The sequence below is a fragment of the Selaginella moellendorffii genome, unplaced genomic scaffold (genome assembly GCF_000143415.4).
Source record: "Selaginella moellendorffii unplaced genomic scaffold, v1.0 SELMOscaffold_139, whole genome shotgun sequence".
NCBI classification, from domain to species: Eukaryota; Viridiplantae; Streptophyta; class Lycopodiopsida; order Selaginellales; family Selaginellaceae; genus Selaginella; species Selaginella moellendorffii.
Window position 1 is genome coordinate 253,772 of NW_003314400.1, and position 22,071 is coordinate 275,842.

The following is a 22,071-nucleotide window of genomic DNA, read 5'->3' on the forward strand; positions in this document are numbered from 1 at the left end:
GAGTCACTAACGTGATCCTTTGCTCGTCGGAGGACTTCTTCAAGTTTTGGGTGGAGGCTCATTTCGGTAAAGACAGGTATATGGTTGGAGTCGTGGGTGATCTTACGGAGGAAGAGTCCTTCAAGTTTTTCAAGTGGCTGCTGAAAGATCGAGACGTACCACCCGGGATATGGAAGGAGATTTACGACTACTTTGGTGGGAGGATCAACTCGCTCAAGCACATTGCTAGACAGCTTTCGTGGTGCAGAAACGATGAAGCTGAGATGCAGGCAACCTGGGAGAAAGCTCGACGATTCATGCAGGCCAAGTCATGGGCAGAGATCGCCAAAGGCATGCAGCCGGAGAACCTTCCACAGAAATGGACGAGGCCTGTGCTGGGGATCCCCTTTGCCGAAGATCGGCTGAAGGGCGTCTCGCCTCTGTGGACTCCTGACGAGTTCAAGTTGCTGTTGAAAAGGCTCACGGACGCTGAGGGTGGCGTTTGCAGCATCAACGATCTACGTCAAGTCATCCGGAAGGAGGCACTCTTCAGCCTTATCCAGCACAACTTTCTGCATTACCGTGAGGAATCGCTGTTTGGTGGTCGAGATCTGGACTGGTTCAAGGGACGCTTTCCTATTGTCATGCCTGTCTCCCGTCCTAAGTTTCACGCTATGAAGCAGGTGCTCAGTGACTACAAGTGATGAAGCGCAGGATGAAGTAAAGAATTTGAGACCAGAAAAAAATGTGTAATTAAAAAATTTGTACCAATTTCTTTTGTTTGTTTAAGGTAAATGACAAATGTCTGTACATATGTCTGACAAACAGTCAAAACATGAAATTTTGAACCAAAACAAACAGGTCACGGGGAATTACTCGCGTTGTCAATCTGAAAAATGGCCAATGGATTGGGGCTAAGGTTCATGGAGAACATTGCTCGGCACTGATGCATACCCGCAGATAAAAAAATGTGGCCACTGAACTACTGCAGAATGAACAGGTCTGTAGGCAATGTCAAAGCTGAAACTTGTGATTCCACCACCATTTGTCTGTCAAATGCTTCAACAAACTCCCGTATAATCACTTTATCCAGCTCTTGTGCCTTTATGCCATTAAGTTCCAAAACCTGATCACTGAAGGCTGCTGGCATCGACTGAGTTGGGTGACAAATTCCAACATTTGAGTAGCTGGAAGCAGAGCCTTGTCAACAGCAACAGGCTTCAGATAACACCAGCCATTCCAGAGCAGTGATAAATCAAACAATCTGCAAATGGTCATCAAGTTCAGATTAAACACATTTTGCAAAACTTTTTATTGTATTAAATGTGCAGAATACTGGAATTTCCTGATTGAGAGCATAGTGACAAGTCGCCCAAGAAATCCAGGAGCTTGTGCTTTAAAATGATAAATGAATCACATAGGACAAATTGCCCAAGAAATCCAACAGCTTGTGCTTTAACTATTTTGAGAAAGAGGAGAAAGAAAAAGTATATATTTTTTCTTATCTTTGCGGCTTTTCATATATTTGACATACAGATTGAAATATAATACTATGTAGGCTTCTATTCATCAAACAAATCTGGAAACCCTGGGATCCAACTATAAATTCTTTTGACAAAAATTTCCATGAATCAGCAAGCCTGTATTTCTGGCAGGTCTGCCAGAAATCCCTCAATATCAAGAAACACATCGTTGAATTCTTGAGGTTGCCCCCAGCAATTGGTTTGCACATCTCCACCTTGAACCCCACCAACAAACTCCTGATTAACTTGATCAGCAAACACTCCATCGCCAAGCTCGCTAGCTTGAGCAAACACTTCTTGCACACAATCACCAACAGGTCCTTGACCCAAGGCTGGCAGAAGCTCCCAACAACTGTTTTGATCAAAAGCCTCGTGAAATAAAGGTTGGGCACAATCACCCAGACCATGACCTTGCTCCCAAAAAGTAGTTTCATCAAAACCCGCAACACAATCACCCATAACTTGAGATGATTCGCTTACAAATTCTTCCTGGACGACTGGAGTGATCTTGTCTCCCCCATGGCTCTTTAAAGTTCTCTTATTTCCACCGTTGGGCGATAGCGATACGGCCCTTACCTTGCCACCTTGTGTCCATTTTCCCTTGCACGACCTACAAGCGTAGCGCGGCTGGTCACGCTTGCCAGTACTCTTCTCGTTGTTGTAGTAATCGAACCGTGTGTTGTAAGATTGGCACCTTGGGCACTGGTACACGTTGTCCGGAAGGTCGTGGTGCTCCCACACGCCGTACAAGTTTTGATCCCTCACCTCCTCGGCCGTGAGCTTGCAAGCCCTCTCGCTTCTCAGTCGACGCTTCTTTGTCAGCACCATGATACCATTGTCTTCTCTACTTCTCTTGCTTCCTCTCGCCATAGCTCGTATGACCCTAAAGGACTTGATCTTATTTATATGTGCACTAAAGTAAAGGCTGAGTTAGCTTAAACAACGTAGATTCCCACTAATCTTGTGCGGTTTAAGGTAAGAATATCGGTCTGGAGCGCTGAAATATGGAAGGAGCGATCAAGGTATGCAGCATCCACATCGCAGAAGGAAAGAGTCTGTCGATAAGCCATCGTAAAACGGCTGTATTCCAGGACGTACTTACCGGAGGACCTGACTCAGCGGCCATTAGCACAGAGTGGGCACTCTGGGAGCTCATAAAAATCCATCCTGCATGGCCAAAGCACAAGATGAGATCGATCTAATATTTGGCGGTAGAGAAGTAAACGAAGATGATCTTTCCAAACTAAAATAGCTCAAAGCCGCAGTCAAGGAGACATTCCGCTTGCATCCGCCGGCTCCTCTAATGGCTCCCCACGAATCACACCAAGACTGCGAGGTAAACGGCTTCACCATCCCTGCGAAAACAAGAGTGCTGATTAACATCTGGTCGATCGCTCGAGATCCAAGGTGGTGGGGTGAGTCTGCATGGATTTTTAATCCTGAGAGGTATGGCAAGCACTTTGAGCTTCTATGGATCCGGGAAAAGAATGTGTCCCGTGATGAACTTGGGACGGACAACGTGGAAATCACTCTGGCTAGGCATTTAAGTGGGAGGTGAGCGTAGATAACTCTACGGTCTTTATCAAGGCTATGTGATTTTTATTCGAGCGCGAAACAAATGAATGCCAGCCGTAGGTTCTATGGCAAAGGTCCATCGAACGGCTGGGTTTTCGCGCTTTTTTCTTCATCGAACTTTCCGTGTGGCTTGTCACAATAATTTTTCCATTTACTGAGGTAGTAATGCTCTTCAGTTCAGCATGGATATGATCACTGCAATCATTTTTTTTTGAGAGACTTTTGAGTATATTAGTATGTTGCATTATTTCTTAGTTATATATAAATTAATTTACATAAAAATATAAAATATGGCTTTTGCATATTATAATATTTTTGAATGTAGAAATTAGTAATTTCTTAACATCCAAGTTTATCCTAAATTGGAAAGCCACGCTTTTGGTTAACTTAGATTTCATCATTGGGCAGCAAAACTTTTATCTTTTATGCTTTTACATTTTATCTTCCATTACCTGCCACATCCACTTCAACCCAAGCCTGTTTAGGGTAACTCACATCTTTCTTGAGTCGTTGTCAGCCATTGACACGTCCTTTTTAGGAAACCGCAGAGATTTCAGAGGAATGAAGATGAATGAATCATCTATTTATGTGGTTAATTGTTTTCTATAAATCGGCCCCTGCCTAGGGTCAGCATCGACCCTCTTGTCGGTCATCCGATGGCTGCTGGACGTACGTATCTCTGATCAGCACGATTTGCAAGCTCGGGAAAGGGAAGCTAGGATTTCAGCTGCTGCAGAGAGATGCTGGAGAAGGGATTCAAGCCAAACCTCGTCACCTTCAACGTTGACTTTGAGGCGCCAGCAAGGAAAGCAACACCGACGACGCCAAGATCATGATCCAGGAGCTGAGGCAGCAACGCAGCTCACCCCCATTAAATAAGTAGCGAGGATGCAAAACAGTGAACATCGTGTGAGGAAAGTTTGCAGTTTCTTCTAACGAGGATTTCTATCAGGTGTCACTTCAACAAGTTCTGCCAGAATTAAACACAGGAAGAATGACTTGGCAAACAGTGAGCTTCTTCATTTTGACTGTTTTTGCTAATCTTTCCGTGTTTTGGACGTGGGAAGTTTCAGCCGTCGAGAAGCTTCGACTATAGCTTCTTTTGCGTTTTTTACTACTCTGATGCTATGACAAAGAAGAACTCCTTTTTGCAAGGTCCTAGAATGACATCTGCAACAGATCTCTGGCACTCAGGGATTGATAAATGGCTGCACGAGATCATGGTATTGTCCCTTCTCGCCCTTGATTTCAGCTCACTGGATTTTTAGTTTTTTTCAGGATCTTTCAGAGCACTGACAGCTGCGATCTCGAACAGAGCTTTGCACCAGCAGGATCGGGAAAGGAAGTTGGGTTTCAAACCTTTGAGGATCATGGTCTAGGAGCTGAGACAACAGCATAAACAAGTAGCTCTGGTGAGTTTCGTTTGAAAAAATTTCTGTTATTTCACAGGTATCCAAGCTGGCTTTTTTTTCTCTATTCGTTTTGTTAATCAGGATATCACAGGACCATTGCCTTCTGTATGGAAGGAGTGGGTTTCGTGGTGTGTAGAGTTCGGCGTTGACGCACCCTACGACTGGAGATTGGCGGGTCCAGTTCTCGAAGAACGAGATCCGCTGAGGTTTTGCCTTCTCAAAATCACCTCTTGTTTTTCTGATCTCTAATTCCAGGTTAACTTTCGAGACGCTTCGGAAGCTGCGAGGGGGGCCAAGAGAATGCGCGAAAACGAGTGACGGCCCTCGTTTTCGCGCATTCTCTTGGGAATAATGTGTTCAGATATTTTCTGGAATGGTTGAAACAAAAAGTACCGCCCAAACTGTACACCACTTGGATCGACGATCACATTTTCACGTATCATGCTCTAGGTGAGATTGGCGGATTGTGAACCTTCTTAGCAGCAATGCTATCTCTTGCAGGTGCTCCTTTTCTAGGAGCTCCAGATGCTCTGAAAGGCGTTCTTTCTGGGGTGACGTTTGGATTACCAATTTCAGTTCCGGTTTGTGGATGTTGCCGTTTTCTGACAACAAACCACTGTCTCAAAGGAATACGACAAAAACCGAAGGCTTAGTTGCTCCAGACTTCGCTGAGCTTCTCTGGCTCACCAGCGAGCAGTGAGACGAGGAGGAGCTCTTGTTCCTCAGAGCTCGCTGCCTCATCTTGTAGTAATCGTCCCAACAATCGAGCTCCACCCTTGTCTTGCGTGGAACTATTCTATCATCATCACCCCGCGACAGCCGAGCTTGCTGGTCTCCGTGATCCCAACTCCCTCCCTCTCGCCACAACTTGTGTAGTCCTGCGCTCACTACGTGTTTCCTGGCTTGGAGGATCATAGCAACGAGGAGCTGGCCCTGCGGCTGTTGCTTCTTCAGCCTTTGCATTCCCCAGCATCGGCGTTTAAGTTGGAGAGGATGAGAGCAACATCCCGGATCGAGCTTGCTGTTATTCTTCTTTGCCGCTCGGTCCGCTCGATCCTTCTTGTTGTGCGTCTTGCAAGCCGAAAGCAGCGTTCTCCAGGCCCGGTTTGGATCAGCTCATCGGCCCTGTTGAGACGTCCCAGCAACCCGAACAATCACAGACCTGGTGATCCAGCTCCTGCACCAGCTTGTAGTTCTCGAGCAACATATAAAGGTACCACCGCGACTCCGCCGAGAACAAGTGCACAAACGTCACGGCCCCGGGGCTCAAGCCGTTTGCCAACATCTCCCGGAAGAGCTCCACGGCTTTCTAGATCGTTGCGCACATATCCAGCGATCATCGCAGTCCACGTGACTTCGTCCTTGAAAACCATGTCCCGGAACAACCTCTCGAGGCCTCCGTAGCTGGCGTACATGTCGAGCAATGCGGTCGTGAGTACTGCATCGTCTTCCAGGCCACCGCTCTCCAGAAGTTCACGGTAGAGGAGCTTGCCTTGCACTGGAGCTGGAATGCTCGAGCAGGCAGTGAGAGCACTCGATCTGTGTGCAGTGAGGCCATCCAGCTGCATTCTCACGAAGAGCGACAGAGTCATCTCCACTGCTTGGGCGTGAGCCGAGACGATGGACATCCAGGAGATCACGTTCTTGTTCGCCATCTTTTCAAAAATTTCCCGAACGCCCTCTAGTCTCCCAAGCTCGGTGTTCAGGAGCGAGTGGCACAAGGGTTCGTTGGAAGCAAGCTCGCTCTCTTCGATCAGTCTGTGAGTGGCAATTCCTTCTGGAACATCTTTCTCACCAGAGCAAGCAAGAACGAGGCAGAAAAATGCAACGGTGACGCAAGTCACTTTACTCGATCCGTGTAAACAGTAACAACACCTCGGCAAACTGCCCATTCTGCTGAAAATCGAACAGAAATCCGACTCCAGCGTGACAGTTTCAGAGCTAATAATCTCGCTGGGAATCTCAAGGACGAATCTCCAGCTTTTAAATCGCACGCTGCAGGCTGCAGCCCCTCCTCTACCATATCCTTCAAAATCTGTTTTGTCACAAAGCTTTTAAGATCGTCATAGAAAAATATACCCAGACTCACCAGCAATGCCAATGTTGCTTTTGACTCCTCTATCCTTTGCCCATTCAGACAAAGATTTCTCTGCGTTCGTTCCTCTCGCACGGAGCGGCGAAGTTGCCTACATTGCTTTCATCAGTGCCAAATTCATCCAGCCTTTCCAAAACCATTTTCTCGAGCTCGGAATCCGTGCTGGAAACCAGCAAAGATCGAACGACACCGGGGGCCGCCATTTCGGTTCGAGCACTGATCATGCCTCTTTCATCGTCTTCCAGAAAATAACATTCTGTCTGAGAGCAATGAAGAAAAACAAAAGGCCACTGGCATTTCTCTTTGCTGGGCGCAGCTTGAGGCCTCGATCCTCCAAAATCCTCTGCATTTCATCCAAACTTCATCCTCTACACACTCGCGCCGCCCCTGGCGCTAACCCTAACGAACATTCTCTTAAATTTTAAAAATTAAATAGCTGCCACGTATACCAATCTTTCTGTGCCTATGGCGAGCGAGGCTGCGATGGCGCTGGCGATGCCGCTCGGCTGCTGGTGAGTGATTCTTGCCAGATCGTCTGGGAGTACTGATCTTCGCCGAGCGCCTCAAGATGAGAGGGGGCAGATTTCTCAACTCTCTGCGGCAGCTAGCCAGGCAGCCAGTGAGCAACACGCCTTTGATCCGCAACGCATTCGAGCTGGGGCACGGCGTTTCCAAGCCGATCAAGCAGGGGTGTATGTCGCCGCCGTCCAAGGAGAAGCAGTACTTTTTGATCGGGCTCTCGTCGTCGATGAAGCAGCAGCACGCTGCTGCCATAAGAACTTGCTGACTTCCACACACATCAAGAACAGCAGCTCTGCCGCTGCTATGGTGCAAGAACCTCTGGAAGATAAAATGGAAGCTCCTCCTCCGGTGGAGGACAATGTGGTTCCTCTTGCACTGGAAATATCTTCTCCGGAAGAGCAAGTTTGTGATGCTGGGATTTCTCCCGGTTACTAGGGCGTGTGTTTCGGCAAGCCGAACGATGTTGGGCCGACGATTTGGAATCCCTTCCGGGTAAGTTCGTATGTTTTTTGAGTCCGATCATTGATGGTTCTAACTTGGAGAGCTTTTCAGCCATCGGAGAACCGGATAATTGAAGCTGAGGCGAGTATCGACGTAAACAAGCACAGGAACCCAGAGAATTTCTCCGACCAGTTCCTGCAGCAGGCCATCCGATTTGGAGTCCGGATAGAAAGGGCCGAGCTCCGTGAATGCACCACCTCCGAGCGACGAGCATCCGGGTCCTGAAAAACCGGCATTTTAGAAAGAAAGAGAGGACGAGAGAACCATTTGGATATCAAGGAAGAGGAACGAGATAGAGTTCACATATATCCGGCACATGGCATACTGCTTGAACGAAGGCCTGGAAGATCTTTGACAAGATCAGCTGCTGGAGCCCCAGCGACGAATCCAGCCAGCCAGAAATCCCAAGCAGCAGCAGCAGCAGCAGCACAGATGGACGAGGCCCCGCATTATCAAAATGGCCAAGAGACAGTCTATCAAAGGGAGAGTAAATGGCCATCTAATGAAAGGTGAAACCGTGTGATGGTGCTCAAGATCCGTCATAGCATATATGGAATGGAAAATGTACATATGTGTGACATGGTGAACCGGTGAAGACTCGTGTCTCTCCACGTGGACTAGCCACGTGGCACAGGGCCACTCTCAACACTCCCACTGGCACTGTGGCCATCACAAGTGATGCTCATCAGTGGAGAAAGTCCCAGCCCTTCGCGATGGACTTGAAATCGATCTCGGGGTAGTGCTTTTGTGAAGATATCTGCAACCTGAGTGGTCGTGTCGCAGTAGATCAGCTCAATTGTGCCATCTTCCACTTTCTCACGAACAAAATGATGATGAATCCCAAAGTGTTTGGTGCGTGAATGAAAGCGAGGATTGGCCGCTAACGCAATGCAGCTTTGATTGTCACAGAAGAGGCGAGTGGGAGTCTTCACACTCACACCAAGGTTAGAAAGTAGTGAGCGTAACCACACACCTTCTTTGGTAGCTTGTGAGGCTGCCAAATATTCTGCTTCAGTACTAGAGGTTGCCACTGTACTTTGCTTCCTGCTGCACCACGAGACTGTCGCACTGCCCAGGGAAAACGAATAGCCAGAGGTGGACTTGCGTGTGTCACAGTCTCCCCCAAAATCAGCATCACAGTAGCCCGTGAGGGTAAGCGCTTTTCCCTGGTAGCACAATCCAAGGTAAGTAGTACCTCGAAGGTACCTGAAGATGCGTTTCACCGCTGCCCAATGTTGAGATCCAGGATTAGCCAGGAATTGGCTAACTTTGCTCACGGCAAAAGAAATATCTGGGCGCGTACAAACAGCTGGATACATGAGACTGCCAACAGCCTGTCTGTAAGGAATGGAGTCCATGGCTCTCTTGTCGTCCTCTGTCTCAGGAGACATGGCTCGTGAAAGCTGGCAGCCTAGTTCCATTGGTGTCGCCACTGGATTAGAGCTCGTCATAGAAAACCTGGCCAGCATCTCTTCTATATACTTGGCTTGGTGAAGATAGATAGTGCGTTGAGAGCGATCACGCACAAGTTCCATGCCAAGAAAGTAGGAAGCCGAGCCAAGAGTTTTCATCTCAAATTGGCTGCAAAGATCTCGCTTAACCTGGAGAAACATTAAGCGATGATTATGGATGACAAGAGTATCATCAACATAAAGAGCGATGATCACAAATGATTCACCCTCCACCCGAATATAAAGATTCGGGTCTGCCTCGCTACGGGAAAAGCCCACACTTAGTATAAAATCGTCAAAGCGTTTGTACCAAGATCTGGGTGCTTGTTTCAAGCCGTAGACAGCTTTCTTGAGAAGCCAGAGATGATCCTCTTTTCCAGTGGCTAGAAATCCTTCTGGCTGTGCCATATAGATTTCTTCTTCAAAAGAAACGCCGTGGTCACATCCATCTGTTCCAGATCAAAGTCTCCCACCGCAGCAAAATTAATCAAGGAACGAAGAGTAGAATGCTTAACCACTGGAGCAAAGGTGTCGTTGTAGTCAAGTCCAGGAACTTGCGAGCATCCTTTCGCCACCAATCGCGCCTTGTAGCGAACCGAGCCATCAGGATTAAGCTTCAGAGCATACACCCACATGCTCTTGATAATCTGGCGATTGGAAGGCACAGTTGGAACAAGAACATGTGTCTCGTTCTTTTGCTGTGAAGCAATCTCGGCTTCCATTGCTACATGCCAGTAAGACGCTTCCTGTGAGGCCATGGCTTCTCCATAGGTCCTCGGAACAGTAGGAGTCCCAGCTGCACGAGAGGAGACCATTGTCTCGATGAGACGCTCAGTAGGCCGCCTTGTGCGGATCGATCTGCGTAGAGGATCTGGAGGAGGCGGCGGGGTTGGTGGTGTTGGAGTAGAAGCGGCCATGGGTTGTTGCGTAGGGACTGTTTGAAGCAGCACAGTGATCGTGCCGACAGTCAACTGATCTTGTTCCGCTTCAACGTCATTTTCTTCGGTCAAGGTAGGTCTGGAAGTAGAACCTTGACTAGAAGGAAGAAACGAATTCTCGTTGAAAACCACATCTCTGCTCAGGATCTCCTGCTTCGTGATTGGATTCCAGAGACGATAGGCTTTGTGATCGAGGCTGTAGCCCACAAACACAGCCTTCTGGCTCTTGGGGTCCAATTTCTTCAGGGATGTGTGCCCACGCTTCACACCCGAATATTCTCAGATGCGTAACTGTAGGTTTCTTGCCACTCCATGCTTCTTCAGGAGTGATGTCAGCAAGGGCAGAGGTGGGGAGCCGGTTCTGGAGATAGTTCGCCGTCAAGACAGCGTGAAACCAGAAGCTGCGAGGCAAACCACTGGAAAGTAGCATTGCCCGAGCACTCTCCACTAGTGTGCGATTCTTGCGCTCAGCTACGCCATTCTGTTGTGGGGTCTCTCGCGTTGTAAGTTCTCGCACAATCCCTCCTGGCTCACACAGCTGGTTGAAAGCATTGGAAGTGAATTCGCCTCCACCATCACTTCTCAATCGCTTGAGCATTTTCCCAGTTTGTGTTTCTCCCATATCCTTGAAAGTCTGGAAGTAGTGTAACGATTGGGATTTGCGAGCCATAGGGTAGATCATAGTGCGACGACTGTAGTCATCAATGAAACTGATAAAGTATTGGATACCTCCCACTGCTGTGGTGGCCATCGGGCCACACAAATCAGTGTGTACAAGTTCCATGAGCTCTGTAGTTCGAGATGCTCCAGTCTTGGGGAAAGGTTGGCGAGTAGATTTTCCGAGCTGACAGCCCTGGCAAAATGGAAGAACGGCTCTTGGGTCCAGGTCTAGACCTTCAACCATCTGCTCGCGTGCTAGCTGCTTGATTATATCAGCACTAGGATGCCCCAGGCGTGCGTGCCAAAGCTCCAGTGAGTGACTGGTCGTTGTCTTTTGTGCGTGTAGGCCCAGACTCCGTCCAGCAAGATCTGGCAGCATGGTAAGGCGGTAGAGGTCACGCCGTCCAGGCCGGGACGCTGTGAGGATGGCTCCTGTGGTCGAGATCAGCTGGAATTGGCGAGGTGTAATGGCGAACTGATACCCATCCTCAGCAAATTGTCCCACAGAGAACAAATTAGCACATAAACCAGGAATATAAAGAACCTCGTGGATCTTTACGACTATTCCTTGTGGTAAAGTGAACTTGATGGTTCCAATTCCTTTCACTGCAAGCTGCTGGGCATTGCCAACGATGACATACTCCTCTGTGGCTGTAGGAACATAGGCTTCAAAGTACTTATCACTGTTGAACATATGGTCTGTAGCAGCAGAATCCAGGTAGATGCATTCTGCAGACAGTGCTGCCACAGCCATAGCTCGTGACAAGATGAAGGCGTGTACCACCTTTTTCTTTGCATTGTTCCTTACAGGCCTGAGAGATGGATTTTTCACCCCGCATTGAGCTTCGTCATGGCCTTTCTTGTTGCAATGAGAACACTTGGGCTTCTTGGATGAAGAGGCTCCTTGTTTCCCTTTGTTCACTGTTTCTTTCCTGAGAGAAGAGTAGAATGCAACGGCCTCTGATCCTGTTGTTGCTCTTCGTCTCAGATCATCGTCCTGGAGGCTACTGATCACGCCATTCAGGGTTAGAGGAGTTCCACTGGTAGTGAGGCTACGTATGAGAGGATCAAAGGATGGAGGAAGTGTGACGAGCACCAGCTCTGCTTCTTCTTCATCCTCTATGTTTGCTCCCACATCCTTAAGATCATCTAAGATGGTTCTCACACCAGCAAGATGATCCTTGAGGTCATCCCCTTCAGCCATCACCAATGCATGAAGCTGCTTCCGTAAAAATATGCGATGGGATGTTGAAGGGATCTGGTAAGTCTGCTTCATGGCCTCCCACGCTTCCTTTGCACTCTTGCACCGTCCAATGCAATGGAATTCTCGCCCCTCCAGCGCTGCATGGAATTTGCCCAAAGCTCTCCGGTCCTTCTTGCGATACTTCGCAGTTTCATCCACTGTAGCTGTATCTGGAAGTGTCTCAGTTCCTGTGGTGATGTCCCAGAGGCCTCGTTCATCCATATAGGATTCGAATTTTGTCTTCCAGAAGCGCCAGTTCCTCCCATCAAATTTTGGTGGATTTGCGTCCACTGAAACGATATCCGCTGTAGGCACAGTCGGATTTGTGATGGGAGAGGAAATAGGTGGTGGATTTGGAGGCGGATTTGTAGGAACAGTGGCTGCCATGGGTGCCGACACCCAATCCCACCACTCGTTCAAGTCTAGGTCCAGGTTCTTAGTCGTCCAGTGCCTCTTGCAAGGCCTGGAGCGTTTGGATTAGGGCACGCCTCTGTCTACGTAGACGGAGGCTCCGATTCACCCTAGCAAGTGTCGCCCTGATCCTACGGTTTCGAATTCTTCTGGCTCTCCCAGGCATTGCTCCGATACCATCTAACGAAAGGTGAAACCGTGTGATGGTGCTCAAGATCCGTCATAGCATATATGGAATGGAAAATGTACATATGTGTGACATGGTGAACCGTGTCTCTCCACGTGGACTAGCCACGTGGCACAGGGCCATTCTCAACAGGCCAGCGGTAAAGAACGGGTTTTTTCGTGTGCTCTGAGTGGGAGCACAAGATAAACTGCTGGTACGTTGGTACTTCTCTGACGCGGTGCCTCTTTTCATCTCGCCCATTGTAAACGTCCTCGGGAGAGCACTCCGAGATTGGCAGCTTGGAGGCCATGCAGCAGGATTTATGGAAATGAATTCGATGACGAAGTCCTGATGGTCTGCGGCCATTTCGCTGCTGCTGCTGTGTCAGAATTGCTTTGGGGCCAGTAGCAGCAAACCCCCTTCCTAGCGTACCATGAAAGCTTGAAACTTTCCGGAACTTCTAACCTTGAGCTTGAGACGCGCATTTGTGATGTCCGACCAGTCCACAAGACCTCTACAAAGCAAAACTCTGCTTTGAGTACAAAACATCGAAAGTAACTTCAGGCCAAGTCACAAGCAAAAGCTCGCTAACGAATTTGCAAGGATACATGTTTTTGGCGCGTTCTTCTTGCACAGCTCCTGTGGTTAATGCAAGAATGACCATCGATTGAGCAAGAGGACTGGACATACAGGACTCCACCGCCTGGTTTGTCTTTGTAAGACACTCTTCACTCTAGAAAAAACGTAGAGCCAGAAAATGTTTTGGGTTTCTTGATATGGAGGATTGGCAACTACTACATAGAAATGCTGCTTGAACTTGTCCGGCAGATCTTCAGGATGGTTGTAGTTGTGTATGTGAACTCAGAACCATAACGAGAGAAGTGATGATCATACTGAAAAGAGTAGCGCACTCGCTTCCACAAAAGATCTGCATCGCAAGCATAGCAATAATTAAGAAAAATTGTAAGAAGTTATCATGAGTTCCATAAACCTTAACCCTAAAACATTCCAATGTGTAGCTTATCTAAGGATATCGCCCACAAAGCCCAGCGGACGGTCACGATTGGCGCTTTGCGCCATTCAAAGGCGGGAGACTGTGATTGAGATGCTTTTCAGGTACGCTTGCCACCCAGCGTGCATAATTCCTCTTCCAACGATGATTATATCCCTCTGTCGGTCAGCAATCACCTATAACATCCACAGGAAGAATTTGCAAGTGTCTGGATGATATCCAAGACGGCCTCTTCGTTCTTGAACACGAGCTGCCGGAGCTGCTTGATGTTCCGGAGCTGTGGCACTCGATGCACGCAACGAAAAAAAGAGAAGAACCGAACGAGCAAAGAGAAGAAACGGACGAACAAAACAGAAGAAAGGAACGAGCAAACAGAAGAAAACTCCTACATTTTCAGGAGTGCTGTACTGCTGGCCAAGATCATCGCCCCCGGCGCTCGTCTGCACTCCGGGAGTCATGTGGATGAATCCGGGATTGGCAGCTTGAGCCCACGCGCAGGATTTATGGAGATGAATCCCATGACGAAGTCTGGATTGTCCGCAGCCATTTTTTCTGCTGCTGCTGGGTACTCGCCCTGTGCTAGAGTTCCTTTGGAGCTCATCTCGGCAAGTAGCAGCAAACCCCGCCCCTTCGCCAGTCCCTATAGCCAACAAAAGACGTAGAGTTTACCATGAATGCTTGAAACTTTTTGGGACTTCTAAACCTTGAGCTTGAGACCGTCAATGCTTCCAGGGCCAGGCACCATGTGCGCGTTTGTGATATCCGACCAGTCCACAATCTTAAACGGACCTCTACAAACAAAAACTCTGCTTTGAGTACAAAAACATCTGAAGTAAAAGGATTGTATCTTACCCCTCGTACTGCATAGAAACCGTGTTGCTGATATCAGCAAACTTCCGGTCCTCAAAGATCATAAAATCGTGCTTCTCCGCAATCTGCAAACACACATTTTGCATATCAGAGGCCAAAAGGAAAGACCATGAGAAGGAAGAAGCAATAGACTCACCGCACGAAGCTTGACTGTGAGCTCCTCGCTAAAATCCGAGAGCACATCAACGTGCGTCTTGAGCACGCATATCTCAGGCCCGACCTGTATGACCATCACAAACCTTGGATTCAGTGACAAACAGAAAAAAGAAAGACAAAACGAACTCACAGCGTCGGCAAGCTTGAGAAGCTCCTCGGACGTCGTGACGTCCGCCGCAACACTCAAGTTACTCTTCTTCTGCTCCATGAGGTCCAAGAGTTTCTTCCCAGCAGCATTCTGCGCAAGCACGGCCCTTTCTCCATACGCCAACCTCTTTGGCTTCTTGGCGGCGACAAGAGAAGAAGCAGTTGAAGGAAGCTCCGCCCTGTTAGATCGAACAAAGCTCTTCACGGACGCCGCCACCTCCTCGCGCACTCTCCCATGCTTCACCAGAACATCCACCGCGTAGGTCAGAGTGATGGCGGAGTGGAGCCTCAATCCATGCCTGCGAAGGTTGTCGCCGCCACCCTGCTCTCTATCGATCAACACCACCACGTCCGAGACCTTAAGCCTCGCGGCGGTGAGAGGCTCCACGGTCTCGAGCACCGATGCGCCGCTCGTCACTAGATCCTCGATCACCAGGCACGACTGGCCGCTGGAAAAGACGCCCTCGATCGCCTTGCGGGTGCCAAAGTCCTTGACCTCCTTGATCACCATTGGCACATTGTGCGCGAGAGAGATGCACGTCGCGATGGGCAGCGCGGTGTAGGGGACGCCGCAGAGGAGGTCGAACGGGGCGGCGCCGGCAACGGCGGCGGCGGCGGACCAGAGCGCGGCGGAGCAAATCAGGGTAGGAAACGATCACCCGGAGATCGATGTAGATTGGCGAGATGATGCCACTCTTGAGCTTAAACTCGCCGAATTTCACCGCCTCCGCGTCGGCGAGCGCAAGGACCAGCGCCGCCGCCGCCTCCCACATTTCTTTCTATACGAGGTCCTAACTCTTGTTCGTAGATTCGTGGATGATTATACGCCGGATCACCCGACCTGGACGAGTGCCGCCATCGCGATCGACCACGACACGGCGTTCTTGTCAGTGATCTCCTCGAATGCCGCCATGGAATCGTCGAAGCTCTGGCAGTGGGCGTGCATTCTCACAGCACGGTGGATCGATCCATCTGGTCGCCAGCAATCGCGTAGATTGCCTTCCCAGATCCAACAACCCGGGATCGCAGCACGCCGAGAGCGCAGTGGCGATCGTCGCAGCGTCCGGCAAACAGCTCCACGACCTCTTGGAAGAGATCCAGGCACTCGCGATGGCAGCCACTGCGGGCGGGCATACGCAGCATGCATGGCATTCCACGTCGAAGACTTTAGGAGACAGGTTGGAAAATTCAGCAAAAGAACACCGCCGGATGCGCGAGAGATTCCCGGGTAAGCCCTAAACCCTCGCATGCTACACGTGGCAAAATCCACGAAAACAGCAATCGGGAGGAGTTTAAATGCCATTGTCACCGTCGTGAATTTTCTCGAAGCAAAGAAGCTTAATAGGATGGAACAAGATCATGATTCTCACAACAAAAGGATCAATCCAGACTCGACGATCGTTGTGCAGAGATCTTGATGGAGCACGAAAGTTCACTTTGCGAGGACGACGCCGTGTCATGGGCAACATTTATCAGAATGCTCCGATCAATCCCTTTGATTTAATGACCGTTTTTCTAACAAAGACAATACTGGTTAAGGAAAGAAGAGAAAGAACAAAAATGAGAAAAGAGAAAAACTCGAGATCGACAATTTCGAGGAAGTAGTCACGTAGCTATTTTCCTTCCGTGAGCTTCAAAGAAGTTTGACTACGCTTGACTTGGCATGAGCCGTTAAGTAATTTTGAAACGGGCGGTTGAATTCGATTGCTGATGGCAGATCAACTCGACCTGGCTGTGCATGGACTCGCCACCATGGCGTCCAAGATCAGTCTCTCTATGCAAAGATGGAAGCCCTGTGAACGATATGTACAAAAGATCACATTATTTTATTATATCTCAACCTAAACCATTGCAGGATGGCATTCTCCAGGTATAAGGATCAGAAATTTTTACTGCAGCTTGATCTTCTATAGTGTTGGAGCACCAACACAAGCTATTCATCTTTTCCTTGAATTTATCTTTACTCACTTCATAAATACCATGAAATCTGTACCACAAACATGATTCACTGCATTTAAAAGTAACATTGTGATTTCTAAAGTCAATAACTGCTGAGTGCTTGTGAAGCCAATGTTTCCCAAAAAATATACTATCAGAGGAGTCTTTAAGAACACCAAATGTTCTTCTCTTAAAAAACTTTCCCAAGTTATAAGTTACCATAACCTTTGTCCAATTGATCAGCTGCAAGTGGCCTCATTCCAAAATACTTGTGACGAACTATAGGGAGTCCAAGTTTCTTGACAAGATCAAGTATTATCTATTAGGATTTTGATTTTGTAGTCATTGATTCTCCCAGGGCAATACAGATCATAAAATGTATTACATATATGTTGATTTATCCTTCTAAACCTTCTTGACCGAGATAAATTATTGTCACCAGTGAGACAATACCCTCTATTTCAAATGTTATTATACCTTTACTACCACTACAATCTAACTGTAGGGATGTATCCAGGGTGAACCTAACATTATATCGTTATTTGAAACAAGTGGTAATATAGTGAAAGTTTCTTTTAATTCACAGGCGTGTCTTGTAAATTTAAAATCCTTAACATGACAAATTTTATCCAATGTGATATTGAATTCTTCTGTTAATTTTTGTGACATAATAACAACCACAATCTCACTCAACCTTTCAGCGTTAAATTTTCCAAACGCTAAAACTTTTATATTTCTTCTTAAGGATATTCTTGTTTATTGGGCGGATGACCAACAGGTGAATGCTATGATCAACGAGACTGCGAGTTCCCCTCGTCGCATGGTCTTCACGATTCATCCCATGCATCACTGAGAAGTCGTCGCTACTTTACAACTCCTGGGATTGCTCCTACAAGTTCGCAGATGAGCTCCCCGGGAGCATCCAGCAGAAGCCATCTTCCGGATTGGGGAGGACCACGGATTGTTCCTGGGGAGTTCTTGGTTTAGACCTCGCCCCGTGGTCATGGAATGGATCGATCCTGCTAAAAGAAGAGAAGCTCGGGCGATTCATGGTGGGAAAAATAAAAGGTGTAGTGTGTACCTGTGTCATACCACTCGGACCCAGTGACCACCACACATCGGACACGAATACGCCCATCTTCCAGTCCACCATGCCTCGCGAGAATTTGAAGGCACAGCACTGGCCTGTGAATTCGGGGACCACGGGACAAGAGATGCAGTTTGCCGTCCACACCTCATGCACTGGAATACAAAGAGAAAGAGAGTGATGAAAACGAAAACGAAGAAAAGACCATGTCTGAATACCTTGTGCCAGACTGCATGTAGGACGGTCTTCCACGACGAAGTTATCACGTCCCGCCTGGAGCCCATGAAACCTGTGTAACTTCCCAAGCCAACCGCGGTTTCCACACCGCAAGCAGCGTCTCGCTCCGCAAACCTCCGCTTTCGAGGCCACAAATCCATGGGCCTCTCGTGCTTGTCCAGGCTTTCCAGTCTCTCGGACCAAGGTCCACCGGACATGATTCTCTTGTTCCATTCTTCCGCGGGCGGATGGAGCTCCAGCTCACGCATGAGGAGTCCCGCAGCATCGGCTCCACGAGGACGAGGCAAATTCTGCAAACAACCATGAGCTCGTAAGAGACCAACCATTTGTGTTTTTGTTTTGGGTACCTGCATGTGTGGGCCAAGAGAAGCTTCGACAATCTCGGGGACCACTGAGAACTGTCCATCAATGTAATGTAGTCTAAAGCTCGGGTTGCTCGCTCCAGCGGGGAACTTTGGGAACGGATGAGCAAGCGGCGCTGTTCTCTTGCATAGATCTAACAACACGAGAAATAAATATTTCACCTGCAGTTAAAGCTCGTGAGCTTCTGGAAATGAAAACAAAAACAAATGCGCAGACCTCGTCGGCTGTATAGCCTTGACCAGCATTTCCACTTCCCAGTCTTAAAGGACGTGTATGAACTGGCTCCTCCTTGGACGGCTGAACCAAAGCAGCTTTTGCAACTTGGCCATCCTCAGTTTTTACAGTAGGCATTAGACGAGGTCCATTGTTGGCGGACTCCTCTGCTTTGACGGGCGCTACTTCCGACTTTCCCATGTACCGTGGGAGTTGTCTCTTGCGAAAGACCAGGCAAAAGAGGAGGAGCTGACAGAGCTTGTGCAGGAAGTAGCAGTCTCCGATGAGACGAACCGCAGGGATGCCAGGAAACGTCGATGTGCTCATGCTTAGAGGTGGCGCCGCAGGAGCAACTGTGGCGGTATCAGTGTTGCTCATCTTCGCCACGGCACCTTGTATCCAAGCGTGGACTTGAGCGTTTCCACCATTGCTGCTGGCGCCACCAGGTTGGTTTCCTGAATAAGAATTCGGTTGAGAAGATATCAAAAAACTTTCGCCATACCTGGTGGCGGCAGCGGTGGTGGTGTTGTCGTTGTTGGTGCTGGAGGTGCTGCTGGTGTCGGAACTGGTGCTGGTGTTGGTGCTACTGGTGCTGGTGCTGCTGATGCTGGCGCTGGAGGCTGAGATCCTGCGGGAGGACCGTTTGAGCTTGGTGCTTTGACAGCAGCAAGAGTTCGGCAAAAGCTTGCGTATCTCCGCAATCGGGTCAAAAAGTGAGACGCTAGATCCAAAACCACGTCGACGTAAGACTGCACGAGAGCGTTTCAATGACAGTGTTATTACAAGTGTCGAAACGAACCTGAATTTGATGAACGAGAGCTGGATCAACAAGCATGGCTTCACCGCCAAGACCTGTCAGAGTTTCGCTGGGTGCTTGCCAAGGGTCGAGAATAAGCGTCGAAGGATTAACGAGTGCTGCTTCTATGCCTTTGCCTAGGACTTCCAATAAAAGTCTGGCCTGCATATCAAGGACAAGTGCTCTTACTTCAGCAGCATCTGCCCCTTCTAACATCCTACACTTAATGCGATCCAGAGCCTGTGATCCGAAAACAAATTTGAGAAAAATTTAGGACAAAATAAAAAAGAAAACTTACAGGTCCGTAATGCTGACGATGACCTGCATTTGGCAAAGAATGAAAATCTGAATCTAGAACCGCTGCAATTGCCCCTAGAGAAACTGACAAACATAAAAGGCATGAATTAGCACGCGCGGGAGATGATAGAGACATGAAAAACTACCTAGGCCTTCGTCAGCAGCGCTTTGAGAGTACGCAATAGCGTCCCACCAATCAAGTTGAGTTACCAAGCTCCACCAAAATCTGTTTCATCAAATGGTTGAGCATCTACTTCACCCAAAGAAGGAACTTACCTGTCGGCTATCTGGCGTTCCAGGGGTGCAGTTGTAGGCCCAGATGATGAAAGGGATCGAACACGAACAATCTTCAAGAAGCTGGTGTCGGAGTCTGTGTCATGCCAGGCACATGAGAGGCAGCAACCGGAAGCAGATAGAGCTGGAGATGCAACCAAAAGCCCGACTTGGACGCAGAAGTTCTCGACCGGAACCAGCCCAGGGCCAGAGAACAAGTGAACTTCGCCACCTAAGAGTGCCACCGCAACTTCTCCCCCGTGACCGCTGAAGCGAACTTTTGCGATACACTTGACGACGGGTAAAGGCTCTGTTTCCTGTTCCTCGGCCGCAGCGTCACCTGTATCCATGCTGCTCGAAGCGTCCCGCTCTCGTTTATTATACGACATGGCCAGCTTTGTCTGAGGAAAGCTCTTGTTCACGACTGTTTTCCATGTTGTAGCCATAGGGTGCGACATAGCACCGTAATTCGCAGCTCCTGCTTCAAAAACAGAGTGTATGGCCACTTGTTGCCGTGAACTTTCCCACCTTTGAAACTTCCATCCGGTCATAGAAGGCCCTCCATCAGGATGTTTTGGAGACATATATTGTCCTGTAGAGACAGAGAGAAAAAGAATGAGCAAAGAACGATAATATTGACGACCAAACCTTCAACTATCACAACAAGAAGCGCCGTCCCTTGCTTTTCCGGATCGAATGCCACTGCTGCCACTCCGGTTCCCCAAGCTGCTACATTCGATCCAGTGGACGCCTCCGGACTCACGTAGGCTGACAAGTTTGAAATTGGCGAGCACTGCAGCAAAGGACCTTCCTTGTCAGGAAGGTCCTTCTCGCGAAGCTCCTGCCAACTGAGAAGATACGCTGCCAACGATGCCATCCCCGGCCATGAAGGAGCAGTAAATGGTAGAGGCGACGCACCAAGCTTCATCAGCTGCTGACCATTAAATACGCCTGGAGTGATCTCCCAGATGACAATTGTAGAAGGATTACCGATAGGCACTCCTGCAACTATCAAGGAGCCAGCGTCGTTGACGATAACATCTGCAGCATAGATTCCACTCGGCCCAGCTCCTAAAACACCTCTGCTTGACGAGTACCAAACTGGCGTAGAGGAGTCTTTGAGAGGCGACTGCCGCCATCGGAGTTGCACCACACCCGACGATAAAACGATGCAAGCACAAAGAAAATTCGGCCATTTAGCTGCAAGTTAGCGAAGGTTAGCGCGAGACGAACTTTCGAATGTAAACTTTGATCACCAGAGATTGTAGCTTGACGTGCTAGGAATCTTTCCTCAAACAGTGGTGAAGTTCCAGAACCGGCATCCGTCCATTGGTACTGAAAACATAGTTTAAAGCTAAGCCGAGAAAGGAAAACTCTGAGCTCACCGAATACTGTGGAGTGATCCATTTCGTGACAACTGCTTGATCTTGCCTCCATTCGTGCTCACAATTCCAGCAATTAAATGCCCGTGCCACATTCAAGGGGCCCTGAGGAACAATGTATAAACAGAAGGAAAGAAAGAGAAAAAAAACATACTTTGGATGGTTGAGTCCAGATAGTCACTTTTCCACGAGAATTCACCACTAAAAGCGCACGCTCACAGCTGGGAGGAGACCACTCGATGAAGGCGATGGAATCACAAGGAGTGTCTACAGCACAAGAGAAAAAAAAGAGAGAAAAAGTAGATTCTTGGAAGAACAAACACTCGCAAATTCACTCACCAGCAACCACGTTGAAGATCGCGTGCTCCGTGGGCCTCTCAGGATCGACGAGATGGACTGGGATCCAGAACGTAGGCTTCTGCCGAGAACTAGGAAGCCAGAATTTTCATCTCGAGAGAGAAACCATCACACATACCCTGGATCTCTCGCACAAGTCTCCGTGGCGCAGGCGATTATGTTCGTTTTCCCACACCAAGCGGCGGCACTGCTGCGAAATTTCAAGCATCAATCGCGCGTCAGCGATCGCATTCCCTGCCAGAGCAATGTTCTTGCCTGAAAGATTTGAAATCCGGGAACTTGATCCTCCGCCGCTGGCTGAAGGGCTGCGGATGCAGCGAGAGCTGGAGGATTGTGCTGCTCTCGTCATCGCCATCGGCTGCAGCTGGATTCTCCTCCTCGCCATCGCTGCCCTTGTCGCCAGTGGCTGGAGGAGCCGCTGCCGGGGCGGCATCCATTTCCTAGCTACCAAGAACCCTAAAATCCTG

The 22,071-nt window shown here is 48.7% G+C and overlaps 2 protein-coding genes and 1 pseudogene across 4 annotated transcripts; all 3 read right to left on the bottom strand.

Moving 5' to 3' along the window:
• Window positions 1–1,610: 1,610 nt before the first annotated feature.
• On the bottom strand, window positions 1,611–2,372 carry LOC112343218. The gene has a single exon (XM_024666339.1). It carries the CDS (start codon window positions 2,370–2,372, stop codon window positions 1,611–1,613), a length of 762 nt encoding a protein of 253 aa, XP_024522107.1.
• Window positions 2,373–12,597: 10,225 nt separating this feature from the next.
• Window positions 12,598–15,434, bottom strand: LOC9630211 (annotated as a pseudogene).
• Window positions 15,435–17,290: 1,856 nt separating this feature from the next.
• LOC112343203 (mediator of RNA polymerase II transcription subunit 16-like) lies at window positions 17,291–22,069 on the bottom strand. 3 transcript variants are annotated; one of them, XM_024666313.1, is made up of 17 exons: window positions 21,860–22,069; window positions 21,723–21,791; window positions 21,587–21,675; window positions 21,402–21,514; window positions 21,251–21,352; window positions 21,122–21,200; window positions 20,514–21,065; window positions 19,869–20,457; window positions 19,739–19,818; window positions 19,594–19,676; window positions 19,299–19,535; window positions 19,002–19,248; window positions 18,503–18,954; window positions 18,271–18,447; window positions 17,905–18,213; window positions 17,681–17,841; window positions 17,291–17,621 (listed from the first exon to the last, which is right to left on the bottom strand). In XM_024666313.1, the coding sequence occupies exons 1-16, from the start codon at window positions 22,039–22,041 to the stop codon at window positions 17,686–17,688; spliced, it is 3,516 nt and encodes a 1,171-aa protein (XP_024522081.1). In that variant the 5' UTR covers window positions 22,042–22,069; the 3' UTR covers window positions 17,291–17,621; window positions 17,681–17,685. The 3 variants fall into 3 exon arrangements, with proteins under 3 accessions (XP_024522081.1, XP_024522080.1, XP_024522079.1); XM_024666312.1 differs by having other exon boundaries at window positions 17,291–17,618; window positions 21,723–21,794; XM_024666311.1 differs by having other exon boundaries at window positions 21,723–21,794.
• Between the last annotated feature and the right edge of the window lie 2 nt (window positions 22,070–22,071).